Below are 22,709 nucleotides of genomic sequence, written 5' to 3'. Positions count from 1 at the left end.
GCCTGGTAGCAATGCACACATTTCCCCTCACATCGATGGGGTTTGACCTGCTCTTGCCAGAGCTCTAAACTCTCCAGGACGTTCACCAGAGCTCATATTGTTGTAAATGYTCTCTCTAGATTTAAACTCTTATGTTTTTAACTGGGCTTTCTTTCATGTTTGGGTTTTATTGTTTTCCTTTCCTGGGTGAGAGAATATAATGATATAGTTTTAGCAAAATAAGGAAATATGTCTCTATTCTAAGCAAAATTAACTTGATAGCAAAATTCAATGCCTTACTTCAACATTAAGTCCTTGGTTAACGACAGGTGAAGCAACGGGATATGTCTATGTATGAGATACTGTCCTTCCTCTAAGAAAATGGGAATGAAGTAATTTTGGGGACATTGGATGTTCAGACCTGTTAATACAATGAGAAATAGAAATGCAATGTCAGCCTTAGTGACATGGTATTGGGGTTCATTCAGGTAAAGGATCCTTCTGGTTTCTATTACATTGTTTATCCTTCCTGCCTCAGTCTTTATTGGGCAGAATAAAAATAAATAAAAATAAAAATAATAAAATAAAGGCTGTGAATACTGTCTCTCTCACATCTTGTCTTTCTGAGATAGCAATTGAATTGAATAGTTTAGTAATGAACTCTCAGTGTAGTATTATGCTGTAAATACCTTTCCTGCTGCTTTCTGCATAATAAAGGTTTTTATTTATTTATTTATTTTTTTTTTTTGGGAAGGGTCAGCTCTTTTATGAGGTTTAAGACAGCAGAAGGCAGAAAGTCTGTTTATTGATTCCTGTGTTACTACTACACTGTTGGGTGCTTTGTTGACAAAAAGACCAACAGTGGGTTTGATTCTTTTCCAGTTAATCAGTATGAATATAAAGACCAGAGAAATGAGACATTGTCTCCATTCCTGAGAAAATCATGGTTTAACTGAGTATTTCACAATTTACTTATATATTGCCCTTCTCAGCGTCAACTTTTACAGGCTTACCTTAAAAGTGTGAGGGAATTTTGCCCACCTACTTCAGATCTACCTTTTCAGGTTTTTTTAATGTAATTGTGGCTTTCTTTTGGTCATCATTTCAGGCTTCTTGAAAGGTTTGCAACAACTAGAGCGAAATTTATATTCCTCCTTCTGTATTTTAAAATTTTTCTCTGGTCATTTTTTGCACCTGCCCTGTGCCAATGTTTATTTGCAATGYGATACCTGCGAATTGAATTCATCTCTTATTGTGGGTATTTAGGGGCCTTTTGCAGTTCTGCCTCATAAAAATGAGTCATATCAGATTCCATGTCTGCCAAATCTCATTGACTTGGGAGAAAATCTGTTTAGGTTACAAGTAAACAAAAAAAGATTTTTTTTGAAGTAAATGCTAATCACCCCTTTTTGGTCATCAGAGCTRAAAGCAGTCTTATTTTTTCTTGTTTGTCATCTAAGACAGCAAAGATTTGAAGGCTGGAATTCAATCAACAGTCTTACTGTTGATTTTGAGAGCTAGAAAAGAATAATAATTCTGTTTATCAGTTGTGCATCCGTGGTGGAGGTCAAAGCCAAGAACCCCTTTTGTCCCCAAATTTGTCAGGTGTTATTTTCAACATGCTGAAAAGTCTGCTGTGTAATGGGCTGGGGCTGGTGGGGCTGAGAGGCTGCTGCAGATGTTTGGGACTCTGCAGGGAGAAGGGGCTCACTCTTCCTGTGCTGCCTCTCCCAGCCCTTGGCTTTGGGGACGCTGCCTTTGAGTCCAAAATGAAGGGGGAGTGGTGAGAGATAGGTCAAAACAGGAGGATGTTTTAAACCAGTATCTTCCAGGYTGAGATACTACTCTCATAACCTGGTTATGGATAGACTTTTTTCCTGTTTCTTATTTGTTCTACGCATGGAATCTTCATTGCTGTCAGCTGGAATTCCCAGCATGGGGAGCAGACACTAGAGAAGCCATKGGGTTTTGAAGTTGTGTCCTCTTTTTCTTTTAATGTTGTCAAGAAATTGAAGTTTTCTTCAACAAAGAGGAGAAATGAAGACTTCTGAGAGGAGCCATGGAGCTCATCCATTTTTCATTTGTTTGTGCTTTTATCATTCGTCGCTTAGGTGACTTCTTGCATAGGAATGGTGCTGAATAAATAGGATGACAATCAGACACAACCTTTGTTTCTGCAGTTTGCAGGTTTATTTTAGAATGCAGGTATGCAGTAGTCATCAGGAATGAAGGAAAAATAACCCCATTTTTGATGGATTGAAAGTTCAGTGATTTTTTTTTTATATATATCAAAAGCTAGGTGTGTTCTAGRGAATATATAATTAGCTTAGATCTTTCCATCCTTCAGAGAGCTGGTCTAGGGGAAAACTAGCTCTGCATTGCAGTAAAGCATCACTTTTAGAAGGCTTTTGGGGCACAGAGCCACAGCAGTCTATCTCCAGTCGGGAAATGCTGCTGTGATTCAGGGGGTTCTTGTTTTAAGCATCTGTTGAGAACGTGGTAGGAACTGAGGAACTATTGCAGCTTTTTCACATGCACTGTGCATTTTAACTCAGTATCAAAGCAGTGGTTTGATCAAAGAGGAGGTTCATGCAGAGAAACTGGTTTTCAGCTACACTGATCTTTTCACGCCTTTTCTGGTGGAATGACTTCTATCAGTGGTGTTCTGTGTCCTCTGAAGGGTTTTTGCTGCCTCCCGTGGGGGGAGCTGAAAACGTGGGGAGGGCAAACAGAGCAGAAGTGGGCAGTGGAGATCCCAGCATTTGTCACCGTGAGTCTGCCCATAATTCAAGATTGTCTTTGYTGCTGTAGGATCAGTGTACCTCTTGAGCTTTTCTCTCTTGCTCATGACACATCTATGAGCATTGTTGGCTACAGACAGCTTGTGTGATTTGAGTCAGAAAGAAACAAAATGGTTTGCCTGCATGGAAACTCTGTGGCAGAGGGCTCATCATATTAAAACTTCGTCAGTTGGCTGATGTAACCTTCAAACCATTTCTTCTCTTACTCAGAAAATCAGAAGCTTTTAATGCAGGAATTCAAACACTTTTTTTTGTTTGTTTCTTTTAACTTATTTAGCAATAATATTTACTTTCCTAAATTATCAAGAAATGAGCTAGTTATTTAACATCTAAGAGGGCATAAGATCTGTTTAGGACTGGCTTCAGATTAAAATTTCTGAACAAAAAATGTTTTATTTCCAGGATGGACTAATTTGGCAGCAATACTTCCTYGTGAAGTAGTGGGCAGACAAGGTTCAGTCTGGAAAGGTTGTTTACCCTCCTGTATCACACAAAAATTCGTTTTGTACAGTATGGTCTCATTTCCCATAGTATCAAAAGACAATGTTGCAAGCAGTAATGGTAACTTAACTGGGCAAGTTAATATCCTGCTTTTTGAAAAGGCTTGAGGTGAGTTATAAAATTAACTGAGCTACTTTGTGGTACATCCYGCAATTTATTACAATCTGACTGTGTGCATCAGTCCAAGGAAGCACAAATGCACACCCTGCCATTTGCCTTTTTGTGCTGGTCCCCTACCTTAGTACCCTCATTAAATGGCTGATAATTGTCCTCCTGGAGTGGAATCCAAGGCATGCTGCTTCCTGATCTTTGTGCCTTACATCAGTGGGGTTATGACTGTGTACAAACCTGGAGAATTTTGTGCCAAATCACTACAACTCCTGTCTTGCCTCCAGTACCTTTCTGCCCAAATTTATACCCGGTGAGTAACATTTATCATGGCTTTAGCTCAGGACTGAGTTTGGCCTGTTATTTCCTTGATTGTTTTGGCTTGCAAGCCACCATTAAAGCTGTCTGAATTAAACTGCTTGTGCTCCTTTACCACGGGGGAAGAACTGGTTCATTGTAATGGAGATTTCCTCTCCTCTCTGTTACCACAACGAAGTGAAACAATTCATTTCAGCAGCCTTAATGGTAGAGTATTGACTGAAGTTGTTCTACAATTTTTAATAGCACTTAATCTTTAAGCAGGTGTAATAAATTAGTTGTTATAAAAAAGGAGTAATGTGTGTGTTTAACACAATGCAGTGTGCATTTTTGTAAAGCACTAGGGGAAAACTCCAAAGCAGCCCCGCAGTCATCTGTGGGCAAAGAAGACCTTATAGAAAACCTACATTAGAGCTTTAAAGCAAAACAATCTGCTRCTCAAACAATCTGTGCCTGTATCTGAAGCCAATGCTTTCCCATTCAGTACATAAAAATCTTCAGAACTTTTGAATAAAAGGTCAAATTGTCCGAAGATGGGGTTTTTTTGCTGTTCAAAAATTGATCACTTTTTAACGGCTGCTGCTTTCTAGGTCTTTTGTGTTGTCATAATGCTCAGAAYGAAAGATTGCAAGATGCTTTGTGGTATTATCATTGTCTTTCAAGAGCCAACTGATTTTTCATTAAAGCTCAAGTTGATGGTTCTTAAAAAAAAAACAAAAACCAAACCCCAGGAAAAGACAGCTTTAGAGAGATCATAATAAATTACCCTGATTATGGTGTTGATTGTGCTTCAAAGTCTGCACAGTCTAAGACTGTGATCTCACACAAAGTGGACTCCAGACAATGCAGAAAAATGTAGACAGTCTCCATGCCAAAGTGGGCTGGGAAGCAGAGCTTGGCTTACTCAATTTCTCAAAATTGCTGGAAATTTCTGTTCCAGAAAGGTCTGCTCAATCAGACTCCAAATATTTAACCACTTTATGTTTTCTACTCTGTTGCAGTGTTTCATTTTATGAATGTGCTRCTGAAAGGTTTGCTGGGGGATTTTAGATTAATGCATTTCTTGCTTGGTTACACTGTTACTAAATTAATTATTCATTTTTTTCTTTTGTGAATAGGTAGAATCAAATCTGTTCTTCAGGCGAATGCAATTCTGACCTTTACATTAAAATATTTTTTTGCAATTAAAGTCGAAAAATTTATTTAATTGTAACTCACAGCACTAGACTAACTGCTACAACAGTTATATGATGATGAATTCAAATCTTCTCACGGTGTCTTTCCCTGTATTTTTCTTGCAGCTGAGCGAGACATCAATGTTTTCTGTGGAGTACAGACGATTACTATGAAGATAAATTTTTGCACAGTACTTTTCTCTGGTTATTCCGAGACAGACCTGGCATTGAATGGGAAACATGGGGATGCCCACTGCAGGGGCTTCATCAATAACAATACCTTTCCAGCAGTGGTCATTTTCATCATCAATCTGAGTACTCTGGAATCTTGTGGAAACACTTTAGTGGTAAGACTGAGTCAAAGTTAAATTATAGCATGGCTGTTTACACATAGGATCAAGGGAACGTTCTTGACAGCATTGTATCTTTTATAGATAATATTTACTTTGTTTTACCCACTTAGAAACATATTGCATGCATCAAAGAAAACTAGAGAAAGCTGGTAATTTATAATCTTGATTACTAATGAGMAAATGTGGTGGGACACACATTTTTCCTCTGATTAGAAAATACAATTTTAATTTAGGTATTTTTTCAGTGGAAGAAAGATTTTTCCATGGTGTTTCTAAAAGTCTTGCTGACCCTGCCTTAGATTTGGCAGAAGTGAAGAGCTTTACAGTTTGTGTGTATCACATTGAGTAAGCAGTGAGGACTTGTACCAAAGTACCTATGAATAACTTAGAAAAACAAGTGTAAAAAATGTATTATTTTTATGTTTTTATTCTATCTGGTATCTACTACTTGATCCCTGCCAGTTTTTATAACWAGCCCCCTGTTTGGTTGCTAATAATTTTGCTGAAACTGGGCTGAAATGTTTGATATGCTCTGTAACCTCCTTGCCTTAGGCTCAGTTTTCTTTAAAATTTCTACAAGAAAACTGTTCAGCAAATTCAAAACTCTTTTCCAGCTGCAGCACGTCTATGACTTGCAGTAGAAGAATTTTCCAGGAAGCAACTTCTTCCTGTTCCTGTGTAGTTGATCACCTTGCAAACTCCCTGAACTTGCTCTTTGATTATGATGATAAGAGTTTGATGTTCAAAAAACAAAAACAAACAAAAAAAAAACAAACCACCAGTCTGATAAGTCCCAATAATTGGAGCTCCCCATGAAGTCCCCCACTAGGCTGCATTGAATATGAAGACAAAGTAGGAGCTGCTAAAACTATAACCAGAAATATTCCCCCCATCCTCTCTGTTTATTCATGCTGTGCCCCAAATGAGGATGAAAAAGGAACAAGGGGGCATTTCTTGTGTTCCCCACACTGGAGTAGTGCAATCCCCTGCATTTCTTGGCAGAGTTACACAGCACAGACCTTCAAGCTCATTTTCAATAAAAGTAAAGGGAAGACAGCAGTTCAGGTAGAACTTGTGTAAAACCCAGGTTTTCCTGTAATACAATAGACTCAACTTTGTGGGTGGTGAGGAAGCTAAACAGAGCTACAGCTCTATAGTGGTAAGGCAAAACTCAGATCCTGAAAAATTCTATTCTCAACATTTTTATGCCATTTAACAAATCACTAAGTATGCTATTGGCAGAGGGCATACCTGCTTGTGTCTTTTAGGTGTGTATTCTGTAGAGAAATAAATCAAAATACCTGCTGCCTGTCCTGTGCTACCTACTGCAAAATGCTACAGCTGATGTGCACCTCAGGATGATTTGGCCATAATGAAATGTTTTTCTGAGAAGCCATGTGTTTTAAAGCTACTGAAAACATCTGTTTTGCTGATACAGTTATACAAAAGAAATGCTACACTAGAAGTCCAGTGCCACGTTAATTTACCTCATTATGGATGTGACTTCTGAGAAAGGAATTTGTGACACTTCTGAGTTGTTGTTAAACCACCACCTTATTGAGATCAGTAGCTACAGATGGAGTGGGGCTGGGCTGCTACCAGGAGGAAAGTGTCCCTCAGATTTCCTGARAGCTGCATGTTACTGCAGGCTCTGCACACTCTGTGACCTGAGCAGTACAGAATAACAAACACGTGTCCATGGACAGAATTTAGGTTGCATTGGCATTAAGCTTGTATCACTTTTCAGCTCTATCATAATTAAGATTTAGAAATGTGTGATATAAACAAAGCCACAGGCTCAAAGTTCAGCCATGCAACTTGTGTCYGTTTATAAAGTAACTTATTTTTTACGAGTCCAAACCAAAGCTCAACAGTGAGAGGATATTGTTTCTGTCAATGAAATTTCTTGTGAATTGGCCTTTTTACTGAATATGGAGGTTCGTCGTAAGGTAATATTTTTCAACTGTAATACAAAAGTTCCTTCAGTTTTCCCCAGCAATTCCCAATGAATTCATTGGGAATATACAGACAAAAATACCTACCAAAAATACKCTTCCAAGATTCATAATTTTTTTCAGATGTTACTCAAGTCTGTTCCAAGACCAGCGATATAGCTTGTGAATTCTGTATGCACGATTCCAGGGATATGAGAAACAGAACACAAGGAAGATGTTATTAAAGAAATTAATTTTTGAACATTTTAGTGAAGATATTTCACAGTAAATTACAGRCTAAACCATCAGTGTCCTCAAGTTTTTTTTTTGTTTCTCACTTAAATTTCAGCTAATAGTAATTTTCTGTCTCCCTCTGCAGGTATCCTCAGCACGAGGTATCAATGCTTATGGAAATACCTCAGTGGTACAGATAGGTAATGTTTCAGGCTATATTGATACACCAGACCCACCAACAATTATCAGCTATTTGCCTGGCCTTCTGTACAAATTTAGCTGTAGCTACCCACTGGAGTACTTGGTTAACAATACCCAGCTCGCTTCGTAAGTGTGCTTTTTCTTTCCTATGTGTTTCAACCCCATGTTTGTGTCCCATTGTGTATGTTCATGCCATAGCAGCATTACCAGTGTAGCAACTTTTGTCTGGTACGAGTAAAAGGAAAGGAAAAAGCACCAAAAGAAGAGGTGCTGCAAGGAAAAAGAAAATTCTGTAGCATCATTATGTGACATAACACAATTTATGGAGACCTGCTGATAGGAAGAGACCCTTAGATAATGTCAAACTTCTCTTAAAATGAAGAAGTTCGTATGAAAAATTACAGCAGAAAAAAATAAGAATTCTTCATGAAATAGTTTGTAAGCTTGTAAATATAGAATGCAAGAGAAAATATTTCTGAGTAAACCTTGTTCATCATGTAATGTGGGTTCCTTTTTGTCACTTTGCCTCTCTGCTAATTATTTTTCTGATTCATGCTTCCAGTAGMAYCCATTATTTTCTGCATAGTTAAGAYTGTCAGTATTTCCACTATAAATTCCTGTTTCTGAAGTTTATAACCCAAATGCATAAATTAACTGCTTGTGATATGACTCATTGAGCTTTTAATGATAAAAACCACCGAAGTATGCAAAAACAAAAACAAGGTATCTTTCTTTAGTGTGTAAAATCAAAAATAAGGTATCTTTCTTCAACGTTTTTTTGGTTTCTGGTTTCTGTTGCAGGTCATCAGCTGCTATTTCTGTAAGAGAGAATAATGGTACATTTATCAGCACTTTGAATTTATTGCTTTACAATGTGAGTATAAAACACAATATGACCTGGAGTAAATTAATCTCTGCACTATGTGGGCACAAACGGGTTTAGCAGACCAAAGTACAGACTCTTCTTCATAATTTGCTGCTTCCTTCTCACTCCTCCCACAAACCAAGCCTTGCTTTCAGGCATCTTTCATCTCTGAATTCCTTTTTCCTTTTTGCTTGCATGTACCTGCTGTCTTGTTTTCATGTGGCTGGATTTGAGGACACTTCCAGTCTTTTTGTCCTGTGCTGATAGGGTTCCTCAATCTACAGCTCTGGCTTTCAGTTTGTAGTGCCATGTGACCAATCAATTRTAGCAACAACAATCATACTCCAGAGTGCATACTTTTGTTTGCATTTATTATGTTTCTGTGTGTGTGTATAGGTGCTTTGTACTTAAACAGAGAGTACTTTGTGGTATTCTGTAAAATTATTCCAGACTTATTCCCTTAGCACTAAACTAAGCAGCACTTTGGCTGGGGTGTTTTTATGTTYAAGCCTCATCACAGCATTTCTGTCATCTGTGATTTTAGTGAGGGATGAATGTGCTTCAAATCCATAGCCTGATGCATCTGTTGCCTTGTGGTGTGGACTTCAAGGATTTTAAGGGTTAATAATGATGACAGTTTTCATCCAATACATCTTCCTTATGTTTTAGATAATTTAACTTGAATATGTATTATTGTAAAAGCTTTTACCATGTAAAAAAGGGTTGATGACACTAAAAACCATGAAAAATGTAAGGACTTCTACTTCATATTAATCCCTGAAATTATATTTTTGTGTAGATTAAAATTTTTACTCATACATTTTAAATATCTGATTTAAATATCAATTTTTAAATCTATCAAGCATCATTTTTGTAAATTACGAATCCGATTTGTTTTGCATTATTATTCATGCCATGGTGCTGCTGAGTTATAATTCATGCAACTGATTTAAAAGTCAATGCTTTATGCTTTGAACATAATGAGCTATAAATATTGCAACAGGACATTTTTCAATATCATGCTCTAAAAAATCATGTTTGTTTGAAAGAGCAGAGCTCCAAATAACAACCTATAATCTGTTAAAATGATGATTATAGTTCTCTCATTTTTAAATAAACCTGTGACCRAAAAGATGGGGCAGAATGAGGGTAGGCAAATTTCTCAGTCAAGTAAAGCCCACCATATGCTGGCTGCCTTTCATTGCCCAGTCAGCAAATAGGAATAAATGCTGTTGATACTCATACTGAGCACATTTTTCCCTCAAATATCCCTTGCCAAGATGTGCTTTCATCCTCCCCACCCCTGTAAGCTTGCAAGTTGACCACAAACGGTGTTTTATCAAGCTAACAGCAGCCATAGCGAGCAGCACTGGTGTGAATGCTGCCGARGCTGGCAGATTCCAGAGGGGGAGATGCCCTGCTGCTTCACATCCTAGGGCTGGAGAAATACGGGGACAGCTTGGGCATTGCCTCAGTTTCTCCCTGTTGGGAGAGCCCATTTGGACACTTCTTGTGGGCTCACTTGATCCCTGTCAGCAGCCCTGTTTTTTTTATAGTGAATGTGTATTTTGCTGCAGTTCTCATTCTGAAAGTTTKCCTGTATATCCTTTRAATCYTATATTGCTTTTGTTTAWGAAAAGGTGTCCCCCCTTGCTGTTGGTGAGGGTTTGTGCACAGATGTGTCTCTTGACTGCAAGCAGCTGCCTTTTCCAAATTGAGCTGTAGTGTTATTTCTTAACACCTACTCTTCATCTTCTCAGCTCACCTGTGCACTCCCTCTCAGTGTTGTTTATGTCTACTTTGTGATGTTGGTTACATGTCATTGTTAAAAAGGAAAGAGGAGCTGTTGTGATAGACTCAGAGTTTAACAAGAAAATGTTTAATGGGTTTTCACAGAGTCTAAGTGGCTATGTGCTTTKATGCCTTTTTGCAAATGTCTGTCCAAATGAATAAAAACTACTCTTTGAAAATAAAAGAGCAACTACGGGATGTAATAGTGAGGGTCTGGCACTTTTTAATCAGTTGCAAAATGTGGCAGAACTCTGTGTTACAGAAATGCATAATYAATTTGAAAGAAGGCAAACCTACCTGAGGGCTTCTGATGCTGCACAGATTGATTATTGGGTGTGCTGTTAATTTTGGCATTGCTACCTTTGGAAAAAAATCACTTGACCTCTGGGTGTAAACCTTCTTGCTGCTGTCAGCTGCTTCTTGCCTGCCATGGTCTCGCTTRCCCCAATGAACCTGGCTGAAATCCTATTTACCAGATTTTTTTGTATTTATTGAGTGTTTTGACCTTTCACAAGATGTCTCAACATGCTGAGTCGCTGTGCTGTGTGAATTAGCAAAGTGTTTGACATAGGTGACTTTACCAGACAGTGCATTTTGATATTCTGAATTAATATCTGTCACACAGATCTGTTTCACGGCTTTGCTGCTAAAGTGAYGTTAATGGTTCAGATTTTGAACAAAAAGCCCTAACAAAACAGATATATTTAAGTAGTAGCATGTGGGGAATTCCCAAATTTTATGTTGTATACGGCTTTCTTGAAAATGCTTTCAGAAATACTAGAAAATTTAAATGAAAACATTTGTTCGTGGTAGTTTTCAATAAGCCAGCTTTCACAGTAACTACATTTTGGATAACAAATTCTCTCTGTTCTCCCAGACTATGGTTTAAAATATACAACACCTGGTGGCATTGCTATCTCCACTATTTCAAATAACCTGTGCAAGCTTTCCTGGGACAGAGTACAGTGTGACAATCCATTAAAGCTCCTCCTTTAGAAAACCACAGGCTCCTCTGTTTGCCTGTCAGCTCTGGGAGACTTACTGAAGTGTCAGTGAATGATAAGTTTTCTTTAATCACTGATCCAACCACTTTGTTAAATCATAGATTCTCCCAAAYTGTTGCATGGAGCAAAGCAAGCCTTTACAGATACAATTCTAGACAGATTCTCTGGCACTGCTTTTTGCTTACAAAGTAAATGATCATTCTACGCAGAAGGGAAAGAAAAATTGGKGAGAGCTCAGTCTGTGGATGCAGATGGGTTGTTACAGTGGAATTTCTGTTACAAGTGAGGCAACGTTTGTTTTACAGGATTCAACCTACACCCAGCAGCTTCTTATTCCAAGTACAGGTCTACCTTTGAAAACCAAAATATATGCAGCTGTAAGAGCAACCAACCTTGATGGCAGGTACCATACAGGATGTTATTTCTTGTCTTGCTTGCTATTCATATCTTGGTACTTAWCTGATTTTAGAAGCATCTGTCTTTCCTCATAGYTTTTTGTATTTCAAAATAGTGTCTGGTGTTCAACAATCACTGCTCTCAGCGGGTCCTTAATAGTGRATRCATATTTTGTTGCRGTTCTCATTCTGAAAGTTTTCCTGTATTATCTTTTAAATCCTATRTTGCTTTTGTTTAAGAAAAGGCCTCTGTATGATCAAGTGAGAAAATCCAGGGCTTTTWAGARTGGGTTGGTTTTGATTTCTAGTCCYRGGTGACCATGATTTCTGRGGGAATGTGTACAATSTGTGTCAGTGATTGACYTGCATGAAACCAAATGCTGTGATTTATACAATCCTGCTGCTATGTTGTGCTGTTTAATTTTCTGAGTAGCTGAGGTAACAGGATGACTCCAACGTGACCTGTTTAACCCAGTCACCCATTTTCCCTGTAACATCCTGCATTACCTGTTGGTTTTCTTCCATGTACTGTCCTTTAATCTCACCTCACTCACACCCCCACTCYTGCACTGCCAGTTCCCCTCATCTGTCACTTCTCCTCCTGTGCAGGTGGAACGTTTTGATGGACTACTGTTACACCACACCATCTGGCAATCCTAGCGATGATCTTCGATATGATCTTTTCTTCAGGTAGGCCTTGTAAGAACTCAGTATTATTTTGGTCCTTTAAAATAAAAAAAGCTCTTCAATAGTTTCTTAAACAGATTGGAAAGTTTAGGCATTATTAGTAGGCAGGACCAAGAGCTTGGCTTATAGGTAACTTGTCAAAACTTATTTGTGTGTGAACATAAACATAGAAGCAAGTGCAAAATCATAAGAGTTATGAAGGTAGAAAAGCATATATCCAAACCAGTTCTACWAGAGATAACATAAATTCATAAAGTGAATGGCTAAACTGGCCCTTATTTTCCCAAAGGTRGCTGTGGTGAATGACAGTGATATAAAACATTGGAGACTCCAGCCTAGGAAAGAGGTTAAGCAAGTGATTAAATATAAATAGATGCTCCTGCTTCCACTCCCAGCAATAACATTTACTCGAATTGAAACTTTGAAAAACATCTTGGTAGTATCTCAGATTAAATTTTACCTGTGACACCTACTGGAGAGATACTGCCTTCATTAGGAGTTACTTGTCTATTCTGGTTAACATACCTGATTACTTTCAGCTTCAGGTATCAAGTTTCTTTGGGCACTGGAATTAAATGGTGCTTTGGTTATTTCTGTGGTGTAGCAAAACAAAATGCAGTTTTCATGTAGGAATGTGTTTGARCACCGCAATCTGCAGCCCAACAGGCAGATTGTGTCTGCAGATATTTGCACTGTGTCCTTTTCCAAGGAACTGAAATGTTGAACTTGSTGCTTAAGTTATCTTATTCTCAGCTAAGAGCTTCAAAATGCCAACAGAGCTGCTCATCCCAGTTTTACTCTTCTCTACAAAAACTAGCTGTGACAAGGATCCGCAGACAACCATCATTGAAAACGGCAAGAGTCARATGGGCCGCTTTTCCTTCGAGGTGTTCCGCTTTGTGAAGCACAAGAACCAGAAGATGTCCACGGTCTTCCTTCACTGTGTGACAAAGCTGTGCAGAGCAGACGACTGTCCCTTTCTTGTGCCAGTAAGTTGTTAATTATCTGTGTATGAAATAGGCTCACTGGAGTTCTTTGTGCGAGTGGTACGGAAGTTTGGATGGCACAAAACGAAGGTGGCTTGTAGGGACTGGAGTAAGAATGTTTTTTGTGTCTGAAGGAATGTGAAACAGCTAATGAAGATTATAGAAATGCATACTGTCATATGGAGATAAAATAATACTAGACCTGCTAAAGACAGGYTGTTGAATATATGAGAAATTACCTCTTTGCTTTGTGGTCCCTAATTTTTGAGAGTAACAACTCTGAGATGGCTTTCAGGTCGRTATTCTTAGCATAGTAGCAAGGTTCCACCATCACAGTGGATGAAGATAAATATCTTAGAATATAATTAATGGAAAACTTAAAGCTGTGGGAAGTGCTGTTATACTGACAGGGAAAATTTGTGGGAGTTTCTCATAGTGAAAAAAATACTATTCCCCTTATAGTTTCTTATTGTCTCCCTTATAGTTTGGAAACAACTTTTTGTTGTAGTTCATGAGGTTTTGTCTATTMAAAATTAACTAATTTTAGGAGCATSATGAAAAACAAATATATTTTGGAAACTCAAACATTTAAATAAACACATAAACACAGAATTCTGTGATGTCTTCAGAACACAGAATCGTTTCCTATTGAATGACTTCCCATTTAGCATTTTAAAGTGCTGTCAGCTCAGTACACTTCTGAAATTTTGTATGGCTTTTTACATTTTCATGTCACACATTCACATAATTCATTTTTTATTCGATTTCTGTTCTGAGGTTTTATAAGTTCTTCCACAAGAAGCTGAAACTAAGGAAATGCTCTTGTTTGAAGCATCCTTGAGTACCCTAGATTAAGGTAGATGATAGGTTACAGATGTTAAAGGTGGATTCCAGATGAGAGTGCTGGGGATTGTTTTAATGTGAGTCACTGCTATTTAGARCTCCATGGAAGATGAGTAAACTGTCACTCGAGAAGCTTGCTAGAATAGGGATTGTCAAGCAAAACAGATTGGTTGGGGAAAACTGTCTGTAAACAGAGCTTTGGGAAATTAACTACTGAAAATTTAATATACTCTAAGATGGATCTTGTGCAAAACAACCATGTAGTTTTGTAAACAAAGTGAGGCAAAATACAATGGGAAGCCAGGCATTTGTAAGGTACAMTTCTAGGCAAAATTGCAGCTGTTTTTATTGCTAACTAATTTAATGCATACTAAGACATAAAATCAAAGTTGTAGTATTGCTTATCAAAGAGTTTACATTAAAGCAGGAAGCACAAAAAGGGCCACAATGTTGTTCCACTCTGGATATTTTTGTTTGACCACTCAGATCTGCAGTAACAGAGAAAGAAGAGACATTGGTGGAAGGACAACTTGGAGCCCTCAGAGCACGTCTGGAAATGCTGTGATCTCTGCTGGCCCCATCATTACGAGGAGTGGTAGGAATAAACAATCTTTCTCTAGGGGCTGCAGGAATTTCAGAAACCTGGGGAAATGTTTTGCAGTTTRATGTAAATTTGAGGTGACTTGAAGGGTGAATTCCCTGTGAGTTTGCTGAGTAYTTTTTTACTACTGCTGAGTATTTTTTTTTTTGCTACTTTGGTAGAGATTTTGAGCTAGTTTGGCTCTCACATGCTTCCTCCTCCAATAAAATCACTCTGGGATAATCTGATATATATAAGGCCATTATAAAAGTCCAAACTCAGAGTTCTTTTTTTGTCAGATGTGACTGAAGATAATAGAATTTAAGGTACTGTGTTCAGTGTTGCAATTTAATTTGGATGGATAATGAATATTCACTGTCACTTTCTATTCACCATTTCTTCCAGCTTCCCTCTGGGTTTTTATCTACGTGCTGCCTAAATTAATGCACACTATTCTTAGCCTTCAGCTATAAGAAAGAAATGGGACAAAACCATTGTAAATTTTCAACAGTGGGCCAAAATCCACTRCTTTAAATTGACAGTGGAATTTAATGATTTTAATTTTTATTGCTGAAGATTTTAGGAAACAAAAAAATGCAGCTCTAAATGTGACCTGCACTGTGGAAGTAATTTATGTGACTGCTGTTTTAAGTTTTTGAAATTACAGGTATTTATAAGTATTAGAARTAAAGCAACTGATTTCAGCAGTCTGAGATTTAAGATGCTGAGAGTAGGACTGAACYTGGTCTAGGAAAACTAATTTAAACATTTGAGAGCAAAATCCTTCTTTATATGCAAAGAGGGAAATGGACCCTCCAGTATGGGAACCACCTAACAAGACATCATTTACAGAACAAATATGCTCTGAGCAGCTTTTCTGCAATGAAAATGAGTGATTTTTTTGGAATTGATATGTGGTCCTATTCGAGTTGCTGCTATCTGATTAGTCAAGAAAAAGTGAGAAGGACTCAGTTCAAAGATGCATACGTGAGTACATGTGGGAAATGAATGACGGATTTGCTCAGCCAAACGTGCACACTGGAGCAATGCTGCCTTGGGCAAGGAATGGAAACTAGATACAGCTTGTTATACCAGCACCCCCGGCAGGTAATGCAGCTTGTGATTCAAATGCTGCAAATGCTATTTTTACAATTCAAACAACAACAAAAAAAGGATACTTATCAATTACCTTTAAATACTGCACAGCTTCAAGCAAAGAGATCTGCCCATGGATGTTTAATGGCAAGAAAGAAATTATAAGCAATTTAATAATATCATGACAACTGTGGAGGTTGTTTAGATAAAATTATGAATAAGGCTGAAAAAGAAAAGAAAATAATTTTTTAGGTGTATTCCAAAAGAGGGTGTGTAAAGCTTTTTTTGATTTCTCCATCTTCAAAGTATGCTTCTGGAGCATTCCACTCATGCTGACAGAAGGAGAGTTTAATGGGAAGCACTTGAAAAAAGAAGGGATTACATTCTAAAGTCTGCCACGAATTTCATGAGTGGCATTGGGCAAGTCCCTCAATCAATCTGACTTGCACTTCACTTTTTCTGCTAGAACAGAAAGAGGGAATTAGTCCTGCTGTCAGTTCCCATTGTGCAAATGAGTTCATAAAGACTAGGACGTTTATGAATATTTTAGTTAACAAAGTAAAAGCGGGAAGATAATGAGAGAATGTGACCAAAACTATCTGGATGATGAATAATTTTGGATAAATTTGCATCATTTTGGATAATTTAAAAAAAAAATAGGTAAATTTTTGAGGAGGAATGCCAGGGTGTTGCACTGGCTTGATGCTGCATGGAAGTGTTCATGCTATTTTCAAAGATAGCTGCTGCAAAAGAGTGATGGTCCTTCTCCTGTGCTGTTCTGAACTCAGATTTCCAACATTTGGTTCTTTTCAGAGAAAYGTTATTCTTTTTTGTTACTCTAAAATAAGTCATTACACGAAATGCACACAGAAGAAAATGTTTTAGTGTCTGCATGGAAACAAAGCAGGAACCTACTTGTGAAGCTGAAATTATGTAGCTTTTGATGGATGTCTCACTTAAACTCAGGAGACAGCTGCTCAAAACAAATATATACTTGAACTATGCTTACAAATTGCACAAAAAACCCAATGTAGTGACAAGAAATGTAATTCTGAAATGGGCACTGGTAAGWAAGTGAAAACYGAAGACAAAATACAAATGCTACCCTGAACCTAAAGCCACTATGTAACTGCCAAGAGGAAAATAAGCACGATGAAAAGAGCATTTTTGTAATAATTTATGGTCACTGACATGTTTTTTCTTGTAAAACTCAAGTTTTTTCCTATAGAGCTATTTTATAATATGATTAACTGTGAAGTGACTTGTGTGTAACATTGTGCTTATGGTTGTATTTTTGCTGAGGGAGACAACAGAACTGGCCACCTTTTCAATTGAAAGGTTCCTGATTTAAGGTGGTGTTGTTGGCTTGTTTTTCCACAGGACATTAAAAATATGAATTAATATTTTAATATCTTCTGATATTAAAAATGAAGCAATTAATATAATTGTCCATACTTTAACAGATGCTAAAAGCTGCTAGTCAATGTAGAGCTGAGGTATTTTAAAAATAAAACTAGGGCAAGTTTTAAAAAAACTTGCAACTTGTGTTGCAAGAGGAAAGGAGATGTACAGAAGTATTTTGAAAATGTAACATATGCCATTTCTGTTTTGTATAGATGAGACGCCAACCAACAATTCAGAGCTTGGTAAGTTAATCAGAATTCCAAGAAGCATAAAAGAAGGTTTATGAAAGAAGCAGAACTAAAAAGATGAAACATTTTGATTGATATCTATGCACTGGGACTTTTTTATTTTTATTTATTAATTTACTTTTTTGTTGTTGCTTAAATGAGTCAATACCAACATGCTGAAAAGAAAGCAATAGGGGCAAGCATGGAATTCTCAGTTTAATTTGTGCACCRAGCCCAATCTACATCACAGAATTTAATTCCTGTGGTGAAATTTAAATGAATATCTGATGCAATGACATATGAGAGTGAATGGTATATTACAGCCTCCAGATGCAAAACCAGACTTAAACAGTAAAATTTGCTGATGCCACACAAGAGCAGAGCATGAAAATGGTTATTATGCTGCAGTCTAGCTTGGTTCACATCTCAAAGCCAGAAGATCAGAGCTTGAGCTCCTGTTCTCTTGTCATTTAGCCACAAAAAGAGCCTGTGGAGAAACTTGGATAGACCTTGTGCCCTGCTAGTGGCAAGGAAGGAGGGAAACAGGCTGCAGGGGAAGTCAGCTCTCTAAGTTTTAGGGTGCTTTTCCTTGGGTGCTTTGAGGGTTTGTTTCAGCCTGTTACTGTTCTCTGCTGGTGACAAGGAGTGGCTGATGACCAGGAAAGGATGATCAAGGTGAAGAGGTGGTACACGGGGCCATTCCACCTCATATTTCTTCATAGCAGGGCTGAGTAAGCAAGGAATAGCAAGGAATCTGTCCTGTACTCTGGACTCTAACACTACTTGTTCCTTTCTTAACTTAGAACACTTAAAAGCAGCTACTGTTCTTGCCTGTCATGGAGAGTTGTCCCTGTCGTAAATTGCTCCCTTGTGTGTTCCTACACGTGGATAAAAAGCAAATTCTTTATTTGCTGAGCACAGTTTGGTCTGTTAATGGCTGCTGCCTTTCCTTCCCATCCAACAAAAGCAGCAGCCTCTCCACCTCACAGCAAGAACCTTTCCTTTGCCTGCTGCTGTCCCAGTGGGGACACAGGGAGGCGACATTACTGCAGCACAGTTTTGACAACAGCAGGGTAACCAGATCAAGAATGCTGTTTTCCTTTCAGCTTGGCTGAGGAGAGTGGGATTAATGGTGTTGAGGGGAGGTGGCTGCTTCTGGGGGGAGCAGTCTGGTTTCTCACACAGAGACTGTGTGGTCACTCCACCTCGCTCTCCACCGCTGGTTATGCCAAATGCTCATTGGCACTCAAATGCTTTTTTCCCTCCCTGCTGGCAAAGACAGTACAGTCTGTGGAGGTCTGTGGTCCATCATCTTGGAATTGGTCCATGAACAGCATGTTGAACTGAGATAAATAGTAAATATGTCACCTCTTCTACATGAGAATTGATAAACATATCAAGAAACCCTCACTGAAAGTGTACAACAAGCTTCAAGAATGGTAGCTGGTGCCAGATATATCTTCGGATTTATAAACTTTGAATTGAGATTCAGATATAATGWTAGTGGGGAAGAAATCCTTTCATTAACTTGTTTAAGCCACAAATCCTTCTACCTCTACCTTGCTGGTCTTTGGATAATGACAGTCTTGCTCTGAATAGCACAGGTCAAGGGTGATCCGTGCACATGACAGATTATGCCTTAGAAGGTTTATGTCTTTATCCCCCAGCATGACTGATATTAAAGAACTAATAACTGTTTTCAAAATGTACTTAGACAAATTTTATCCAAGTAGACAAGTGCTCATTCTGAGGTACAGAATAATTACTCACTGCAATTATCCTGTATTTTGGGTGTTGGAAAGGGGAAGGCAGAAGTGTTTGCACTTCTGAAAGATTTTAACCAGATCTAACCTGAGTGTTTTCCTTCTCCTTGCAGCTCATCCAAACGGACCTACTTTCCAGCTCAATTCAGTCACCAGTGCGCTGATTTCAGGCATTGTCATCCTAGGAATCTCAAGCATTTTCTTTTTCGTGTGTTCTCTAACCCTTCTGCACAGRAACTGGCCCAACAGCTCAGTCCTGAGTGGCATCCGGAACCCAGTTTTCAACTGAAAGTGATGATTTGTTTGCACTTTTTGTTTGGAGTTGCCATTCTTGTCTGTGAAAYATGATTCCATTAAAAAGTAATATTAAGGCAACACTCCAGTGGTATCCAGCTTCTATTCCAGCTATTCTTTATTTGTAGATTTGCTAGATGATGTTGTGTAGGTAAGCAGCAGTGATATCAGTACCAAGCCTAGAAGATGTTGGGAATCTCAATTGTGTTTGCAATCAGACTGCATAAACTGCCCATGAATGTGCTGACAGTAGRGCTCATGTCTTCATCTTCTCAGTAAGGTCCAAAAAGCTGAAGATGCTGCAGATGAGAACTTTTCTAAGTATGCCATTTTCATACAAACCTCACACGTTCGGAAAAAATCATAGGTTCATAAACACCTAGTGAGATAAGGATYACTTCTCTTTTGGCATTATATTTTTCACCAAAACATTTTTTTCAGCTGTCTTGACTAAAAATAATCCAAGAGAGACTTGGAWTAAGTGACTTTTACTTATCACTAATTTGGAAGTGTTTTCTTAAATATCTCTTCATTGACTTGTAGAGATATCATGCACCAAGTATTGGCTGCACTTTCCTCACAGAAAATTATTTTTGGAGCACAATTTGGCAACTGAATAAAACTCTCTCACTAATATACTGATTGTTAAGGTCAAGCTTTGCCCCATGAGTTTTTCAGTTCTCAGTTAAGGTTTTCATTTCCACAAGGAGAGTCATCAATCAGTGCTTATTTCTTTAGCAGATTTTCTGTGTGATTTAGACTTATTCACTGCACGGATGAGGGAAAGAGGGCATCTACAAGGATAACAGGCTCCAGGCAATACTGTCCTGTTGGCTCTGTTTAATCTGATAAACATCAGACTTACCTGAAGTGGGTGTGAGTGACAGGTGCCCTCAGACAGAAGCACAAGGCAGTGGATAGCTGTGTAGAGTAGACAAAAATGCTGGTACTAGAGAGRCCACCATAGACACAACATATTAAGCTGGACTGGATAGACAGTTGGAATTTTGGTCACACATACAGCAGTTAAATTTCRTTTCTCATGTACTGTACATATTGGCCTAGAAACACCTCATTGATATTTATCATCATCCTGTGTTAACTGTGTCTGTGTCTTCACTGATGTGACAGAACTGGCTAATGATCAGGGCTTTTTGGCTCTCAAGGCTAAAGACAAATACAGTCTTGTTCTCAGTTTTCTCTGATCCTGCAAATGCTGTATAAAGGCCTGTTGTTTGCAAATTCCACTGTGCTGTAGGGCRGTATCCCTAACAACCAATACTGTGCCTGTTCTCCTCCAGTCTTAATACCTCAGAAACATTTTTGCACTTCAGGGGTTAGGTCTGATGACATGTAAAACACGATTGTTTAATAAAATTATTTTAAACATTTCAGAAAAGATGCTTTGTCTGAACTGCTTTGCTCCCCCTGTCCAGTTGTGAGTTTTGTACATGCTTCCAGGGAGCTCATTCTATAAAGATGAAAACTGGACCTGCGTTTTTTATGCTGGTTTGGTAAGACTTTTCAATATACAGGATGAATTAATATAATTATAGCTTTACTGACCTTTAAAGGAGTGTGGTAAACTCTGGAGATTTATATTCCAGCCTTGGGATAAATAAATTCAGATAATCTATTTTAATTTACCAATAAAGAGAACCACAAAAATTCCATTAATGTAATTACTACTTAGTGAAGAGCAGCTTTAGCTGAAAGTTTCCAGTGGTGGRGATAACCATTATCATCCTTAGAAAGTTGTTTCAGCAGTTAATTGCTGTCTTCAGTACTTTTAAAAGACTGACTAATGTGAATATGCCCATTTTAACTTACCAGCCATTAAAAACTGTTAGGCTTATGTCTGTTAGAGAGAGGCAGGGATCCTTTTTCTACCAAAAATCCCATATAATTTGGCTAAGACCACAGAAAAAGGAAGTGAATGGTGTTGGAAGTAAAAAAAAAAAAAGTTGCTGATATAATATTATACTTGTCCTATGTGATTTCTCTGTGTTTCTGGAAGACCGTTTGTTACTCTTCTATAAAGAAGTGTATTTCATAGTAATGAACAAATTCTTATTGACTAGTTGAGGCTCAGGTAACCTTTAAAAAGATGGAGCTGTTACTCAATAATGCAATGTGCAGAATGTTTTTATTCTGTCTGCTGAAATTTCTGGAGTGGTTTGTCTTTGTGGAAAGCCAGGTAAGKTATTTGGGTAACTTTTCCTCATATGGAAATTGCCAAAGGGTGGTCTCCCTCTGGCCAAATGAGTGGACAGAGTTCCAACAGTTATCTCTAGAGTCATTACTGAGTTTCCTATGAACTGTGAATATATTTGCCTCCATCATGCATTAAAAGAGACAAATATGTGTTCCTCCTTGGTAAAGAAATGTGGAGAGTCACAGGTAGAAAACGATGCCCAAACCAAGATCCCAGATCTGACATGGGAATGCTTTATGAATTGAAGGGAAGTTGAAAATTTGAGCCAGCCTGTCAAAATATTTCTAGGAAGGTGAGGACTGACTGAATTTGTAAAAACATCCCCATCTTGGTTTGTTTGAAAGAAATATACAGGTATTAAGGAGCACGTGGAATCCATAACTTGTGACCTCACAAGTTGGAAGTAACAGGTGAGGCAGAATTTGAGTGGATGTGCACGGAGGTTACACCCTGCTTTTTGAAGGGCAGGATGTCAGGTGAGAGAGAATGGGAATGGATTGAAAACATAAATTAGTGGACACTCAAAAGATCAATTTTTTTTTTTTTAAAAAGCACTGAAACTAAGAAGACATGTACTTCAGATGAAAGAGCTCTGGCCACAGGTGTTAAGTGAAATGGAACTGCTGAAAGAATAGTGCCTCTAATAATGCAAGGACTTCTATTAGGGGTGCCTGATATGTGTGTTTTACTGCCTTTTTTTTTTTTTTTTTTTTTTTTTTTTTTTTTTTTTTTTTTTTTTTTTTTTTGCACAGAGGTCAGGTTTGTACAGATTAACACAGTGCACCAAAATATTCTCAGGTCTGTGACCTAGACTGGGGAGCAGACTGAAAAGAAACCAAAATTTTAAGCTCAGTTCTATTTTCAGTAGAACTTAATAAACCTATAAAAGGATGAAAACACTTCCTGGGTTCCCCCTTGGAAGAGATAAATGGCGTATCGAACTAGAGCTGTGTGTA

The 22,709-nt window shown here is 38.0% G+C and overlaps 1 protein-coding gene across 1 annotated transcript in view; it reads left to right on the top strand.

Moving 5' to 3' along the window:
* The window catches only part of ZPLD1 (zona pellucida like domain containing 1), a 30,657-nt gene extending 9,765 nt beyond the window's left edge, over window positions 1-20,892 (top strand). Inside the window, exons 3-11 of the mRNA XM_057364120.1 lie at window positions 5,009-5,229; window positions 7,549-7,730; window positions 8,406-8,478; window positions 11,570-11,667; window positions 12,269-12,349; window positions 13,164-13,335; window positions 14,662-14,770; window positions 17,467-17,496; window positions 19,358-20,892. Of these exons, the coding sequence (XP_057220103.1) occupies window positions 5,009-5,229; window positions 7,549-7,730; window positions 8,406-8,478; window positions 11,570-11,667; window positions 12,269-12,349; window positions 13,164-13,335; window positions 14,662-14,770; window positions 17,467-17,496; window positions 19,358-19,533 (1,142 nt within the window). The 3' untranslated portion in view covers window positions 19,534-20,892. The remainder of the gene's footprint in view (window positions 1-5,008; window positions 5,230-7,548; window positions 7,731-8,405; window positions 8,479-11,569; window positions 11,668-12,268; window positions 12,350-13,163; window positions 13,336-14,661; window positions 14,771-17,466; window positions 17,497-19,357) is intronic.
* Window positions 20,893-22,709: the final 1,817 nt, after the last annotated feature.

Source organism: Malurus melanocephalus, unplaced genomic scaffold, assembly GCF_030028575.1.
Source record: "Malurus melanocephalus ecotype Western Australia unplaced genomic scaffold, MMel_1.1 scaffold_36, whole genome shotgun sequence".
NCBI classification, from domain to species: domain Eukaryota; kingdom Metazoa; phylum Chordata; class Aves; order Passeriformes; family Maluridae; genus Malurus; species Malurus melanocephalus.
Note: the sequence above shows the minus strand (reverse complement) of the source record. Positions and strands in the feature narration are given on the sequence as shown.